The sequence below is a fragment of the Lutzomyia longipalpis genome, chromosome 2 (assembly GCF_024334085.1).
Source record: "Lutzomyia longipalpis isolate SR_M1_2022 chromosome 2, ASM2433408v1".
Classification (NCBI taxonomy): domain Eukaryota; kingdom Metazoa; phylum Arthropoda; class Insecta; order Diptera; family Psychodidae; genus Lutzomyia; species Lutzomyia longipalpis.
The window spans coordinates 32,334,078-32,346,979 of record NC_074708.1 but is presented as its reverse complement, the minus strand read 5'-3'; the positions used below and the strand labels follow the sequence as shown (position 1 = coordinate 32,346,979).

Sequence of the window (12,902 nt, the reverse complement as noted above, 5' to 3'; positions counted from 1 at the left end):
ATGGAAATTCAAAATTCTGGTACATCAAAATCTGCATTGGTATTTCCACTTTCATTTGCTTTTTACCCCATCAAAATCCATCCAGTAGATCCTGAGAAAAACCTACCTTTGTGTTTTGAGGAAAATCTCAAGATGGCGTCGAATTTAAGATGGCGAAAAGTGATTTTCTTACTCTTCAATAATAAGTCTTTAAATGTGGCCAACATTGGAAAACCAGGTTTAAGAAAAACCCCAAGAAAAATAAAAATATTTTATTTCACCAGCTCTCAAAAGAGACCCCCCTTAAAGAAAGACTTAATGAACTTCTTGGAAAAAAATGCATTTAACTTTATTTTAGAATCAATATTTATAGATAATTTTGTAGTCAAACTTTAATAGAAAGCTAACAAAATCTGAGCATATCCAGATTAAATAATTTAAAATTCACTAAAAAAAATAATTCGATGGAGAGGTAATTAATTTAAAAAAAAAAAAACTAAAATAAATGCGGAAAATCATCAAAAAAATTATCGCACTTTAAAATTGTATTAATCCAACACCCCTATTCGAATTACCAAATTGCAATTGAGAGGTGCTTATTTCTCAATTAATGCACAATCGCAATGAGATAATCCTTCAATTATTCCCTCTCTTTTTTTCCCAGCTAGGACACCATACAAAATGCAATAATGAAATCGGATCAGCGACTTGGTGGTTTACACTTTTTATTTGTAAATAAAATTTTTAATTTCCAAATACATTCGTAGCACATGTAAATTGAATAATTGAATTTGTGTGTTGAATAATTGAAAAGTGCACGGGGTTTATGGAAGAATTTTTTTTTAGTGTATTATTTAAAAGTGGTCCACATTTTTTGTAGGACACAGTGTGTGTAGGTCGTACGAATAGGGGTTGGACATGTTCCACTCTCTTTTTTTTTTTGCCATCCACGTGTTTAACTATCCGTATATATCATAGTATTTTTCATGGCAAAATATGAACATTCGTACTAGTTTTTTGTGCATTGCTAACACTCCCAAAACTCATTTATATTTCTCTGAGTTATATTCTGTATATATTGGTGAAAAAAAAACTCAACTCTTGTGTGCCTAAAAAATATTAATATATGAATAAATAATAAAAAAATTGAAATATAGAGGTATAAATTTTTAAAGCTCTATTCTCATTGGATAGTAAATGTAATACAGTATATATCGCGAGCATAACGCATTGGATATTTTACTCAGAGTTTTCGATTGCCAGGATAAGGGACATGGGGAATATTTGGTGAATAATTAAAAATCGATACGACCGCGCGGATTAATCATGCATCCCCCTCCCAGGTCCATTGGGTGGTCGTACAACTGCGCCTCAGAGTGGTGTGGCTGTGTGCCAGGAAGTGTGCGGTGGAGTACCCCATTGGGGATGGGCATTGGAGTGGATTGGGTACTCTTCCAGCGCGAGCATTAAAAACAATTTTACAAATCAAACCACTCACCCATAAAGACAATAATTGGATTTCTCATCAGGAAGATTGGCAATCAGGCGAGGGCCGTGGCACCTATAAGAGGGATCGGTGGAGGTTGTTGTGTGTAATTGCACGAAGAAGGCTTGAGGTTTCTCTTTCGCATCAGCTTCATCGAATGGTTCTTGCCATCCAACCAATAAATTGCCTTCCCAAACTCCCATCGAAGATTCCCTACACCAATGGGGATTTAACTTCCTAAAAACCCTAAAGAGAAAGGAGGAAGCTAATTCTCTCAGCGAATTGCAAAAGATATTCCTTATGCAACAACTTTGAAGACTTAAAGGGTTTGGGGGAGGGGTTGGTAGGTACCTTTACTTCCGCGCCCTAACTTGGGCAATTGAAAAAGTTCCCCTTTTTTGCGAAGGGTGGAAAAGCTTAAAGGGAATTCTATTGTTGGTATTAAAATTATATGAGGGAATTTACTCAGATAAATTGAGAAAAAAGACATTGAAACGTTATTTATGATATATATATATATATATATATATATATATATATATATATATATAGCTCTTCACTTGTGTCGGCGTATTAGCAATAATTTAAGAAAGATAAGTTTTAAAATCTTTTCGCTCGAATATTTTTAATTTCGAATTGATTCGAGAATACATCTTAATATATAAAGCTGAAAAGTTTGTTTGTCTGTCTGTGGCACATGAACTCCTCCTAAACGGCTGGGCCGATCTTGACGAAATTTGGTATGGGGGTAGAGGGGGTCAATACGAGTTGCAAGCGCTATATGGGATTCCGCCCCAACCCCCCTTTATAGCGCCCCCACGGAAAAACTGATTTTTCCCATTTTATACCTGCTGAAGGGTCAGATAACGGGATTTTTTATTTTAAAAATTTTTCGGGGTACCGTATTATTCATCCCCCTACTAATATACGCCCCCCTTTTATAGCTTAAAATGGAGTTTGCTCACACGTGATTGGGGGCTAGGGTTTACTAGTTATTTATAAAATTCATATTTAAGACGATTAAAAATAACTCAAAATTTATATATTATAAGTTACTGTCCAATCATAAAAACATATTAACTTTATTTAAGTGGAGCCGCCTGGTTGAACTAGGCACCTCTATCTCTTTTTCTATTCAAAAACTTCTAAGAAATTTTCACGTAAAGTGGAGGCGCCGGGTAAAAACAAATTATTTTTATATTTCCAATCTATTTTAAAATTATCTAAGCTATTTTTGTGCAAACCTACATGGCTCTAGCTTCGAAAATAACTAATCCAGACTAACAAGTCATTTAAGAATTTTCAACCTTTATTTAGAAAGCTAATGTTCTATTCATGATCCTCACCAACAAAACCACTACATACTTTACATAATAATCGTTTTTTGTAGTCCTAATTGGTCTTCTTTATTAATCAAAAGCAAACCACTGAGTGAGGGTTAAAAGGAACATTAATAGAGTACAAGCGGGTGGTCGAAAACATCTTGAATTTCCAAGATATACGATCCAACAAAAAAGGGTGCGACGTGTTTTTGTGTTTAATTTTAAACAATCTTGTGAGGATTCCCTATACATGCCCAGTGTTGTATGACGTGATGAAAATTAGATATCCTTTTCCCGTACTTAGGGATGTGGAGGGTGGGTCAAGAATATGGTAAAGTTTGTGTAACACCCTTCTTTGGATATACAGATACATACATAGATTGGGCCATTGAAACACTAAACTGGTATTAATTAAGTCAATTAAGCTCCGAAATCCTTCAAATGAGAAGTTTCACATTACCCGATTGGTGAAATAGTCACCATGTTACAAGAGGAGTATTCGGGACGAGATAATCCATGTAGCTGAGGTTCTGACGCACTGTTGTTGATGACAGGATGCGGCAGTCACCTAAAACCGCATATTATTGAACGTCTGTCACAATGATTTGCAATCTGCATAAATTCCTCGTGGATTTATCTATTTGGCATTTGCACTGCAGATCAACTAGCACCACATTTACTTTTTGCTCTAACCCACCCCCCTTCTGTTTTTCCCACCTAATTTGCTCCCACGACCACGTATAAACATTTCAACTTTAGCCACACGGAGCACATGTGCGATTATTTAACATTTTGGGATGTTTAGTGTTTGAAATTGAACTCTATGTGGTGATTTCTTCGTGTATTTTATTGGCAGTAGTTAAATGGTGTAATAAAATTTCTCAATTAATAGCCTCCGGTATACATAAAATGTTTGATACGAAATACGATGAAAGTGTTGTTTAATGCAAGCTGTTTCAGCAATTTTTTCTCCTAATGGATTTTGGTATTGCGCGGAAAAATCAATTATTCACCGGTGTTTGATGGGATAAATTAAATTCTAGCTTTAATCAACGTTCTGTTTTTTTTTATTTCTAGGTTTTTCATCAATTTTAATTTTAGATTTCAATTTTGAACTACCTACCTATTATCACCTCACTCAGCTCAGGACGAAAATATTGTTTTTTTTGCAGGTAGGTTTTTGTTGATTGGAAAGAAGGGAAATGACGTTTTTGGAATAATTAATTCACAAATGAAAATCGATTTTATATATTTGATACAAAAAAGGGATAAATGGGTGAAGGATACCTACAAAAAACGAAAATTGTAAATATTCGTAATATTTAGAGTAAATAATAAATATTTTTAACATTATGCAAATATTCGTTTATCGTTTGAGAATTTTCGTTCAATTGCAAATACATGATGAGATTAAACATAAAGGAGTTTATGCGTTTTGTGTGAGAAAAAAAAACTTGAATATGTAGATATGTAATGATCTTATTGAGAATTAAACGAATGTTAAGAAATCGCCTAATAAAAAAGACTTTCCATTATTCATTATGTCAGCTGGAAAAACCCGCCAAAGATTTGCACAAAAATTATAAACTGTCACTGTTTTGGTTTTTGTTTTATTTAATACGTAATACTCCGTCAAAGATCGATATCCTAATCAGCCAAAGAAGTTTAGCATGAAATGTGTTTCATTTTCCTTTTTGATTATCAATTTTATCAAATAAATTCTTCTTGATCTTAATTTTTTTGATCCTCGGAAATAAATGTTAACCTGCTCAAAAGTGAAGTTCTAAAAATTAATTTTAACAAATTAAGGTAATTAAAAGTATGCCTCTACTTTGTTTCAAAAATCAAAACACTCTACAAACATTTTGTAAAACATTCTTTACCTCATTCAACGAAGATTAATGAAAACTACTTGCATGGATACATGTCTTAAATTGCCATGCTCTTCATGCTAAAAGAAGCAAACATGGCAATAAACATCTTCTTAGAATCTCAAATCTGTTTCGAATTGACTTTCCAGAAAAGTGTGAACGTCATAAGCAATTACTCGTCACTTTTGGAATCCAATACACCACATCATACTTAAATATCTTCCTCGTTTCTTACCCTGCCAAACCCATTTGTCGCCAGCCGGAGTTAAGCAGAAGTCGCCGTCTTAGCGAGATGCGGAGTATTTTTGGGATAAAAATTGTAACACAATGTTCAATGCTGGAAGTGTAGGGGGACTATAAATAATGCTGGAAATGACCTCAAGCCTGATTAGTCATGTGCCCACAAATGGCATCACCAATCATGTGAAAAATAACGTTCGCACCAGAAGCATTATGGGGCTTTTTTTTGTATTTTGTAAATATACACGCGAGAGTTCAAAGTGACAGCACAAAAAATCATTAATCTCGTTTTGAGATTCAGCACATAATGGGCCAGAGATGGCATGAAAGAGTGGGTTGTGGATGGGTAAGAGGAATTCAGTTGCTGGTGGTAGGGATCCGTTCCGCCGCTGATATGGACTGTTTGCTTGCGTATTAATTATTCCCACCATATATAGCAATGTTGGGGGGAGGAGGATATATAGTAGAGTGTCAGTGTTGCTAACTGGGATACTATAGCTCGTCATGTTGCTGAATACATATTAAATGTCGAATAGAAAGCATCATTTGTTGCTCAACACGAACACTTTATGAGACCGTGGTAGTTCGTTGTTTTTGGTGATTTATGCGTTTCACATTTCTACTAATCTGCCGAAATAGGAAGATTTGTTCATTGCAGTGCGTTTTTTTCCCGCCAACTGTAGCTCACTTCCGCACCAAACACCGCACCACCCATATACGAAAATTCACCCATTTTCTCGCTCTATATAACCCCATCATCCCTTGGGGGAACCGCGCGCTCAGCAAAATGCCAAAACCATATTTTACTTTGGGAGCTCAGTCGCTGTCTTCCTTTTTTTACATCGTATATAAATATACATACATATAGAGATACAACCCGATCCGCCTTATGTGCTTTATTGCATTAGTTATAGAAACGTACAATAATTTTGTTAACTCTTTTTGTCTGCATATTGGAAAAGGAGAATATATGGCTTTTTCCTACAATTTTTCAATTTCCATCAGCTACTTTTTTTCCCTCTCCCATCTCCTTCTTTTTCTCAGAGCGCCCTGAGAGAAATGGTTAAGAAATTGATAAGGTCTGTGAGAAACTATCTCGGTGCAGATACAAGGAACGTTCCATCATCCACTTTGGCATATTGAAATAATGATTCGCCGAAAGGAAATGAATTTTAATCTAGTTGATGGAAAGTATCAGATGAAATTGAAGCGGGAATGGTATCGAATTTGGATATTTATGAGATATAAAAGATTATTGGGGTGAGGTTAATGTTTTTTAAATTATTCTAATTTATAATTTTATTTCTGGGAATTCAATCGTTACGAACATTATTTCATACTTTATAGTTGGAAAATATAGATAAGGATAACTTATGAATGACCTAAATCTGACTTTGTAACAATTACCCAAAGTTTATTATTGACGAAGGACCAATAAGCCTCTCCGTATTGAAATATCCTAGAGCCTAGATAACTAATGAAAATTTCATTAGAGATTAAATTAATTTAAATTCAACATTTTCTTAATCCGTTTAGCTAAAACGATAAAGAACTGCGGCGTATAAGACACTTTAGCTAAAACGGATTACCAAAATCAAATAATCTTCTAGGTCAATGGTTGGCTATATACTATAAAATTTTTTCCATAGAAATCTCACATTTTCCCATGGTGAAAAATCCTTAAGAAAATCCCCCCGTGCTTGAAGTATTCAAGTTCAATGGAAACATGGTGCAAAATATTGGAAAACTTTCAACCCCATCCCATTCAATTAGTGTGTCACCCTCGTTTCCCAAAGGAAGGAGTTGAATAACATAGCATGAAGAATTACGTCTAAGACCCCACTCTCAACGGCTATATACATGGGCCCTTTTCACCGGTGGAAAAGGAAAATCCTTGATTATTGAAGGGGCTGGGGAGGTTGTGGGAGGAAGAGAGAGAGCGTGAGAGTAGGTTAGGGATACACTCTACCAGCATGGGGTAAGCCACAACTCAGCGAAAAACCATTATGGAAGCTCCTTTACGTGTTAACAGGCAACAATTGCTGACGGCAGGTAGACGGACCTTCGTCAATTCATCGCCTCTGTCCCATGTCTTGTGAATTTATTCTGCCACTCCGGCCATGCCACTTTATCGATTTCCTCGCCACGGCTTTGCATTTTGAAGACACTCTTGCTCTGCTGTGTGACCAAAGGGGGGTGGAAAAGTGCTCAGTGGCGGAGACGATTTTTCTGCTAGCCCACAAAACACGACTTTAGCATGAGGCAAAAGAAAAAATCGAAGCACTTGGTGGGTGGATGGGGGAAGGATATGCGGGGCAAATCTGAATATTTTATACGAGCAAAAAAAATATTATTACATTATATTATAACCCGTCAATCTGGGAATTGCCATCGGAGAACATCATAAAGGAGGGAAAAAAGCACCATTTGATGTCATGTCATGCATGAAAATGTGTGCCACACTAGAAATATGCGGGATTTTACTTATTTATTTCACTAAACCTACAAGAAAATTTACAAGGGATGTTGCTAGCATCTCGTTAAGATTTATGCTAATGTGGAAAACAGAACTTTTATGATTTTGACTTTAAGCCGTCAAGGTTATTTTTAAATGTTTTATTTCTTATTTTGTATATCTCAAGTTAAGAAAAATTTTCAACTGGCAGACAATGATGTCATTGAATTTTTTACGTCGTTACGACGTCACAATAAGGTTAAGAAGCAATAAAGATTATTAATGGTGCTATGCAGGAAAAGAATGTCAAGAGAAAATGATCATGACATTTTTTCCTGACATTTTTTTGTCATTCCCTCTCACTCCCACTAATGTATTTCTGTATCTTTCGTCTTTCTCTGACGCATGCTTCCGACATTTTCATCATTCTTTTCTGTGCACTCAACATGTTTTTCATTTCGTATTATTTTCTCAGTATTTGGGGATATTTTTCCATGAAAAAGTGAAAATGGGCTTTGCTGAAGTGTTCTCAGTGCCAGGAAAGCCGTGAAAAGTGGAAATTTATGGTCATTTAGCGGCCAAATATGTGAAAATGCGCGAAGTGAAAAATCAAAACATTCTTTCCCTGACCAATTTTTACGGGATATTTTTCTGTATTTTCACGACACAAATCACTTCCTGCAGGTTTTTTGGACCTGCCCACAGGTCATCTGCAACATGGAAGGTCTGTGTGGGGTCAGGGAAATGCTTCCTGGGTGGTGGAATCCCACCTGAACGCGGAAAAAATTGGTCCGGGAGTGAATGTTTTGCTGTCGAACTTCACTGTTTTCACTTATTTGGCCGATAAATACCCACGATTTTCCACTTTTCACATTTTCACAGGCACTTAGAACACTTCCACAAGTCGCTTTTCACTTTTCCCGAGCTAAAATATCACAATTTACAGAGAAAATTGCAGAAAACTAAGAAACGTGTTGACTACGCAAGAGCTTGAAAAAGAATGTCGCAGGAACATGTTTTTTTCTGTCATTCTTTTTCCAGCTCTTGTGAAGTCAACGTATTTGTTGGTTTTCTGCAATTTTCTCTGTAAATTGTGATATTTTATCTCGGGAAAAGTGAAAAGCGGCTTGTGGAAGTGTTCTTAGTGTATGTGAAAGTGTGAAAAGTGAAAAATCGTGGGTATTTATCGGTCAAATAAGTGAAAACTGTGCAGTTTCTACAGCAAAACATTCACTCCCGGACCAATTTTTTCCGCGTTCAGGTGGGATTCCACCACCCAGGAAGCATTTCCCTGACCCCACACAGACCTTCCATGTTGCAGATGACCTGTGGGCAGGTCCAAAAAACCTGCAGGAAGTGATTTGTGTCGTGAAAATACAGAAAAATATCCCGTAAAAATTGGTCAGGGAAAGAATGTTTTGATTTTTCACTTCGCGCATTTTCACATATTTGGCCGCTAAATGACCATAAATTTCCACTTTTCACGGCTTTCCTGGCACTGAGAACACTTCAGCAAAGCCCATTTTCACTTTTTCATGGAAAAATATCCCCAAATACTGAGAAAATAATACGAAATAAAAAACATGTTGAGTGCACAGAAAAGAATGATGAAAATGTCGGAAGCATGCGTCAAAGAAAGACGAAAGATACAGAAATACATTAGTGGGAGTGAGAGGGAATGACAAAAAAATGTCAGGAAAAAATGTCATGATCATTTTCTCTTGACATTCTTTTCCTGCATAGCACCATAAAGAATTTTCTTCAAATGTTTAATTAACGAAACTATGAGCTTCCACAACGTTTATAACAATTTAAAGCTCCAAGAATTTTTAAGATATTTGATAATGAAATTTATATAAAATTCCCATGTTTGTAAACCTGCTAACAAGTCTGTAAATGTACAAGAATGATCTGATCTTACAATTTCCTGTAAAAGAGTATTTTTACTTCCCCTAAAAATAAATTCTTTTTGAACAAAAAAATAAAGAAGGAAGATTTTCCATCTCTCCACTTTATCCCAAATTTAATCTAACAAATGGAAGTCATCACTGCGCCTCACACAAAAAATGCATTGAAGAAAGCAAAGGTGCTTACCTGGAGTGAGGAGAAGGAGAAGAAGGATGATGGGCCACATCTTTATTTGTCTCATATCCAAAGTTGTGTTGATTTTTTCTCGTTCACACCAACCCACTGTCATTTATAATTCCCAACTTTTCACACAAAACCAACCACTACCACGGAATTTCTTCTGCAATATCGCTCACAGCTTCGTTGTCGCCATGGGACAATGTTCATTCTCTCGGCAGCAGTAACTCTTCATTTGGATTCGGTATGTTCACAAATTAGTTCACACCGCAACTCCTCTGTCCCACGTTTGTTTTAGTGATCACCTTTTATCAATTTGCACCTTTTGCACACCTGCAAAGAAGAATTTTTCTTCATTACAAAAACATAAACTGATATCTGTTGAAAGGAGAAGAAGGATTATATGTTTCCTTTCATGTGGGAATCATTCAAAATATTTTCAAGACAATCTGGCGTGGAATCAATATTTTTGAAGATATATGACGCAACAGGAAACATTGTCCGTGAAAAATTTCAATGTTTGAAAATTGAATCATTGTATTTTGTGAGATCCTTTTCCACACATAACTGCCCTTTCCACCACCACATCCGTTTTCTCAGAAAAACCCAAAAGGCATGAGGGGGGAGGAGGTATTGAGTGATGGTGAGAAATTGATTTCCACTGTTTTACAAAATTTACATACAGCTGGTTGGGCGAAAAATACAACGATAGCATAGAAAAATCCCTTCCAACTTATGTGGGGAACGATAAAAAATTCAAACACAATCGATATTTGTGATTTTTTGCAACATAACATATTCTGGTATTTTTTTCTAGGAAAAGTCATATTAAATATGTCATCAGCATTTCCAAATGCTTTTTACAAAATCTTGTGGTTGTGCACTGAGAACTGTTTATTGGATAAGAAAAATCTTATTGAATTACTTGACGGGATGACAAAATGACTTCCAATAAATTCGTAGACATTGGATTCATTTATTACAAAACTATGGAAAATAAAATCGTATTTTTTTTCCTGGAAAATTCTAAAAAGATCCATATATATAAAGTTTCCGGAAAATAGATCCATGTAAAGCTCGCTTATAATTGTTTAGTTAATTGAAGGTAATCCCTACAAAGTTTTAGAAAAAAAAAGTCAGTTAAAATTAAGGCATCAGAATTTCATCTTAAACTTTACAAGAGTTTGATGGGAACATCATTATTTATGTATGAAATTGAAAACTTATAAGTTTCAATTACCCTCTACACACAGTTTGAAATATAAAACGTAACTTTACATGCTTGTAGTTTAGATATACTTGAACTAAATCTATAGTCTTCTAACTTTTCTTCGGCTTCTAAAAACGATTTAAATTTTCCATGAGAATTTTATGAAACTTCATCTATCTCTTCTTGGCTGGGTTAAGTTCTTCATTAGCAGAAGCTTTGATAAAAACGTGAGGAAACCTTTAAGCTAATCAATGTAGACGAACTTTGAAACAACTTAAAGAATAAGAAGGCACAGAGGCGGGAATATTCCACTTATTCACACACCACCCCTCCAAAAAATTTCTCAACGTAAAGCTCCTGAAATAAAATTAACCATGAAATTACTCGTAAGTGAGGTCTTTGCCTTGAAATTTGTACAACCCCGTGGGGCAAAAACTTCCGGATGAATCTCTGTGTGTGGTTCCGAGAGGCCATAGGGAAGGAAAGTTAAAAAAAAAAGTCTCACCACCATTTGGGAGCGTCGACACTGAAATATCACAAATCAGACACCCACAAACTTGTGCTGAACTTTTAATCACTTCTTCTCTGTACTATTCAGACTTTGGGGCTCGGAGAAAACACAAGAGAAAATGGCCACGGGGGTTGCGCGGGGTGGTGCGCGCCATAGCTGAGGAGAAAAGTCTTTTACTGTATTATGAATAAAGTGTATGTTTAGTTTTTCGGGGGGAGGAACATTCTCAAGCAGAATCAAGTTACAGAGAGTTCCGGTGCCTTTTCCACACCATTTTCCCGCCCCCTCACCCACCCGCGCTGACCCACACCTTCATGGTTCTGGGACTTCCGTCCACCCCTCGGGCGCCCTTCGAGTTAATCTCTGGGTCAAAATGTCGCACTGGAATTACAATATGGATGAGGCGATGGGGCGAGAGAGCGCCATGCGATACACACACCGATCACGCCTCGACAAATTTTCTCCGTCACACCACCACCGGGTGGACGGTGTGGGGTACTCTACATATATAGAGCGCTCCAATACATAATTTGATTTGTTTAACCTTTCGGCAGGGGAGACATGGATGGGAAACACCCCCGCGTCAGTGCGTGTTTTCAGGGTTGAGCACCAATAAAATAGCAACATAGAAGCATATTTCTGTCAAATGGCATTATGGGCACAATTTAATACAAATAGAGCTCATATGGCGTAGTGAAGCGGAGGTGGATTCTTCGAACCGTGAATCTCATTACAGATTTTGCAGTCCAGCATACTGTATCAGTTTTAGTTAAATGATTTGGGTCAATTCTCTTAAAGCCACCCGGAATTGAGAATTCATGAGTTTTGTATACAATCAGAGCTGTAAGCGTACTTCCTGCCTCAGGAAGGATTTAAACTGAATTTTAAATCAACTTAAGTTCCATTTACAAACAATTCTATATTGCAACTACGTAATAATAATTTATCCATATGGGCTAAAAGCATAACAACAGTAACAACTGAATATTGAAGTAATTGAAAGCTCTCAGGAAGAACAAGCAAAATGCTCTAATTAAAAATAAATCTTTAACCATTTTTTGCAACTCTCATAATTCTATCATTTAATATTCTACATTCTTTATAAATTAATTTTTATTTTCTTTTTCTTTGACTCATATTTCTTTCGGAAACAAGAACAAGAAAATGATGGAGATAAAAATGTGTTGTCCAACCGTTTAAATAAAGAGTGAAGAAACTTAACTTCCTGAAGGTGTATCTTTTCTATTATTCTACACACTTCACCCTTTTGGAAGCCACACATTGCTGTCTCCTTGAGAGAGTTAGCAACAAAATAATACAGGATATATATCTCACCTATTGGATGTGAAGTTGTGTGTAAAAAAAGGGGTGCAGTAGTTGTGATAGAGTGAGATTTTCTCGCCTCACCAATTTGAAATTGAAGTTCCACAATCACCCATACCCCCCTCGTTGAGTTTAAGGGAAGGTGGCGATAATGCACCCCACCTTTAGAAATAAATTCGTAGTTGGAAATTGACACGGTATACCATCGTAAATTGTTGAGAGAAAGTTTCTGTGTCTCAAGGAGCTGCTACTATGGAGCTATATATAGTATAAATGTGGTGGTGTTTAGCTGAAGAGATTTCTCTCAATGCATCTTGAGAATGTCTTGAGATGTTTCAAGGAAAATTGTGTGGGTAAAGTCTTGTGCAATTACACATCTAAAGTAAATTTGAAAATTTAGGAGTATCTCCTTGCACACAG

General features: G+C 36.1%; 1 protein-coding gene across 2 annotated transcripts in view; it reads right to left on the bottom strand.

Annotated features, from left to right (window-relative positions):
* Nucleotides 1–12,902, bottom strand: part of LOC129790334 (uncharacterized) — a 163,411-nt gene that overhangs the window by 147,275 nt on the left and 3,234 nt on the right. For both annotated transcript variants that reach the window (XM_055827810.1, XM_055827811.1), the window contains exon 2: nt 9,448–9,771. In XM_055827810.1, coding sequence (XP_055683785.1) covers nt 9,448–9,550 — 103 coding nt within the window. In that variant the 5' untranslated portion in view covers nt 9,551–9,771. The remainder of the gene's footprint in view (nt 1–9,447; nt 9,772–12,902) is intronic.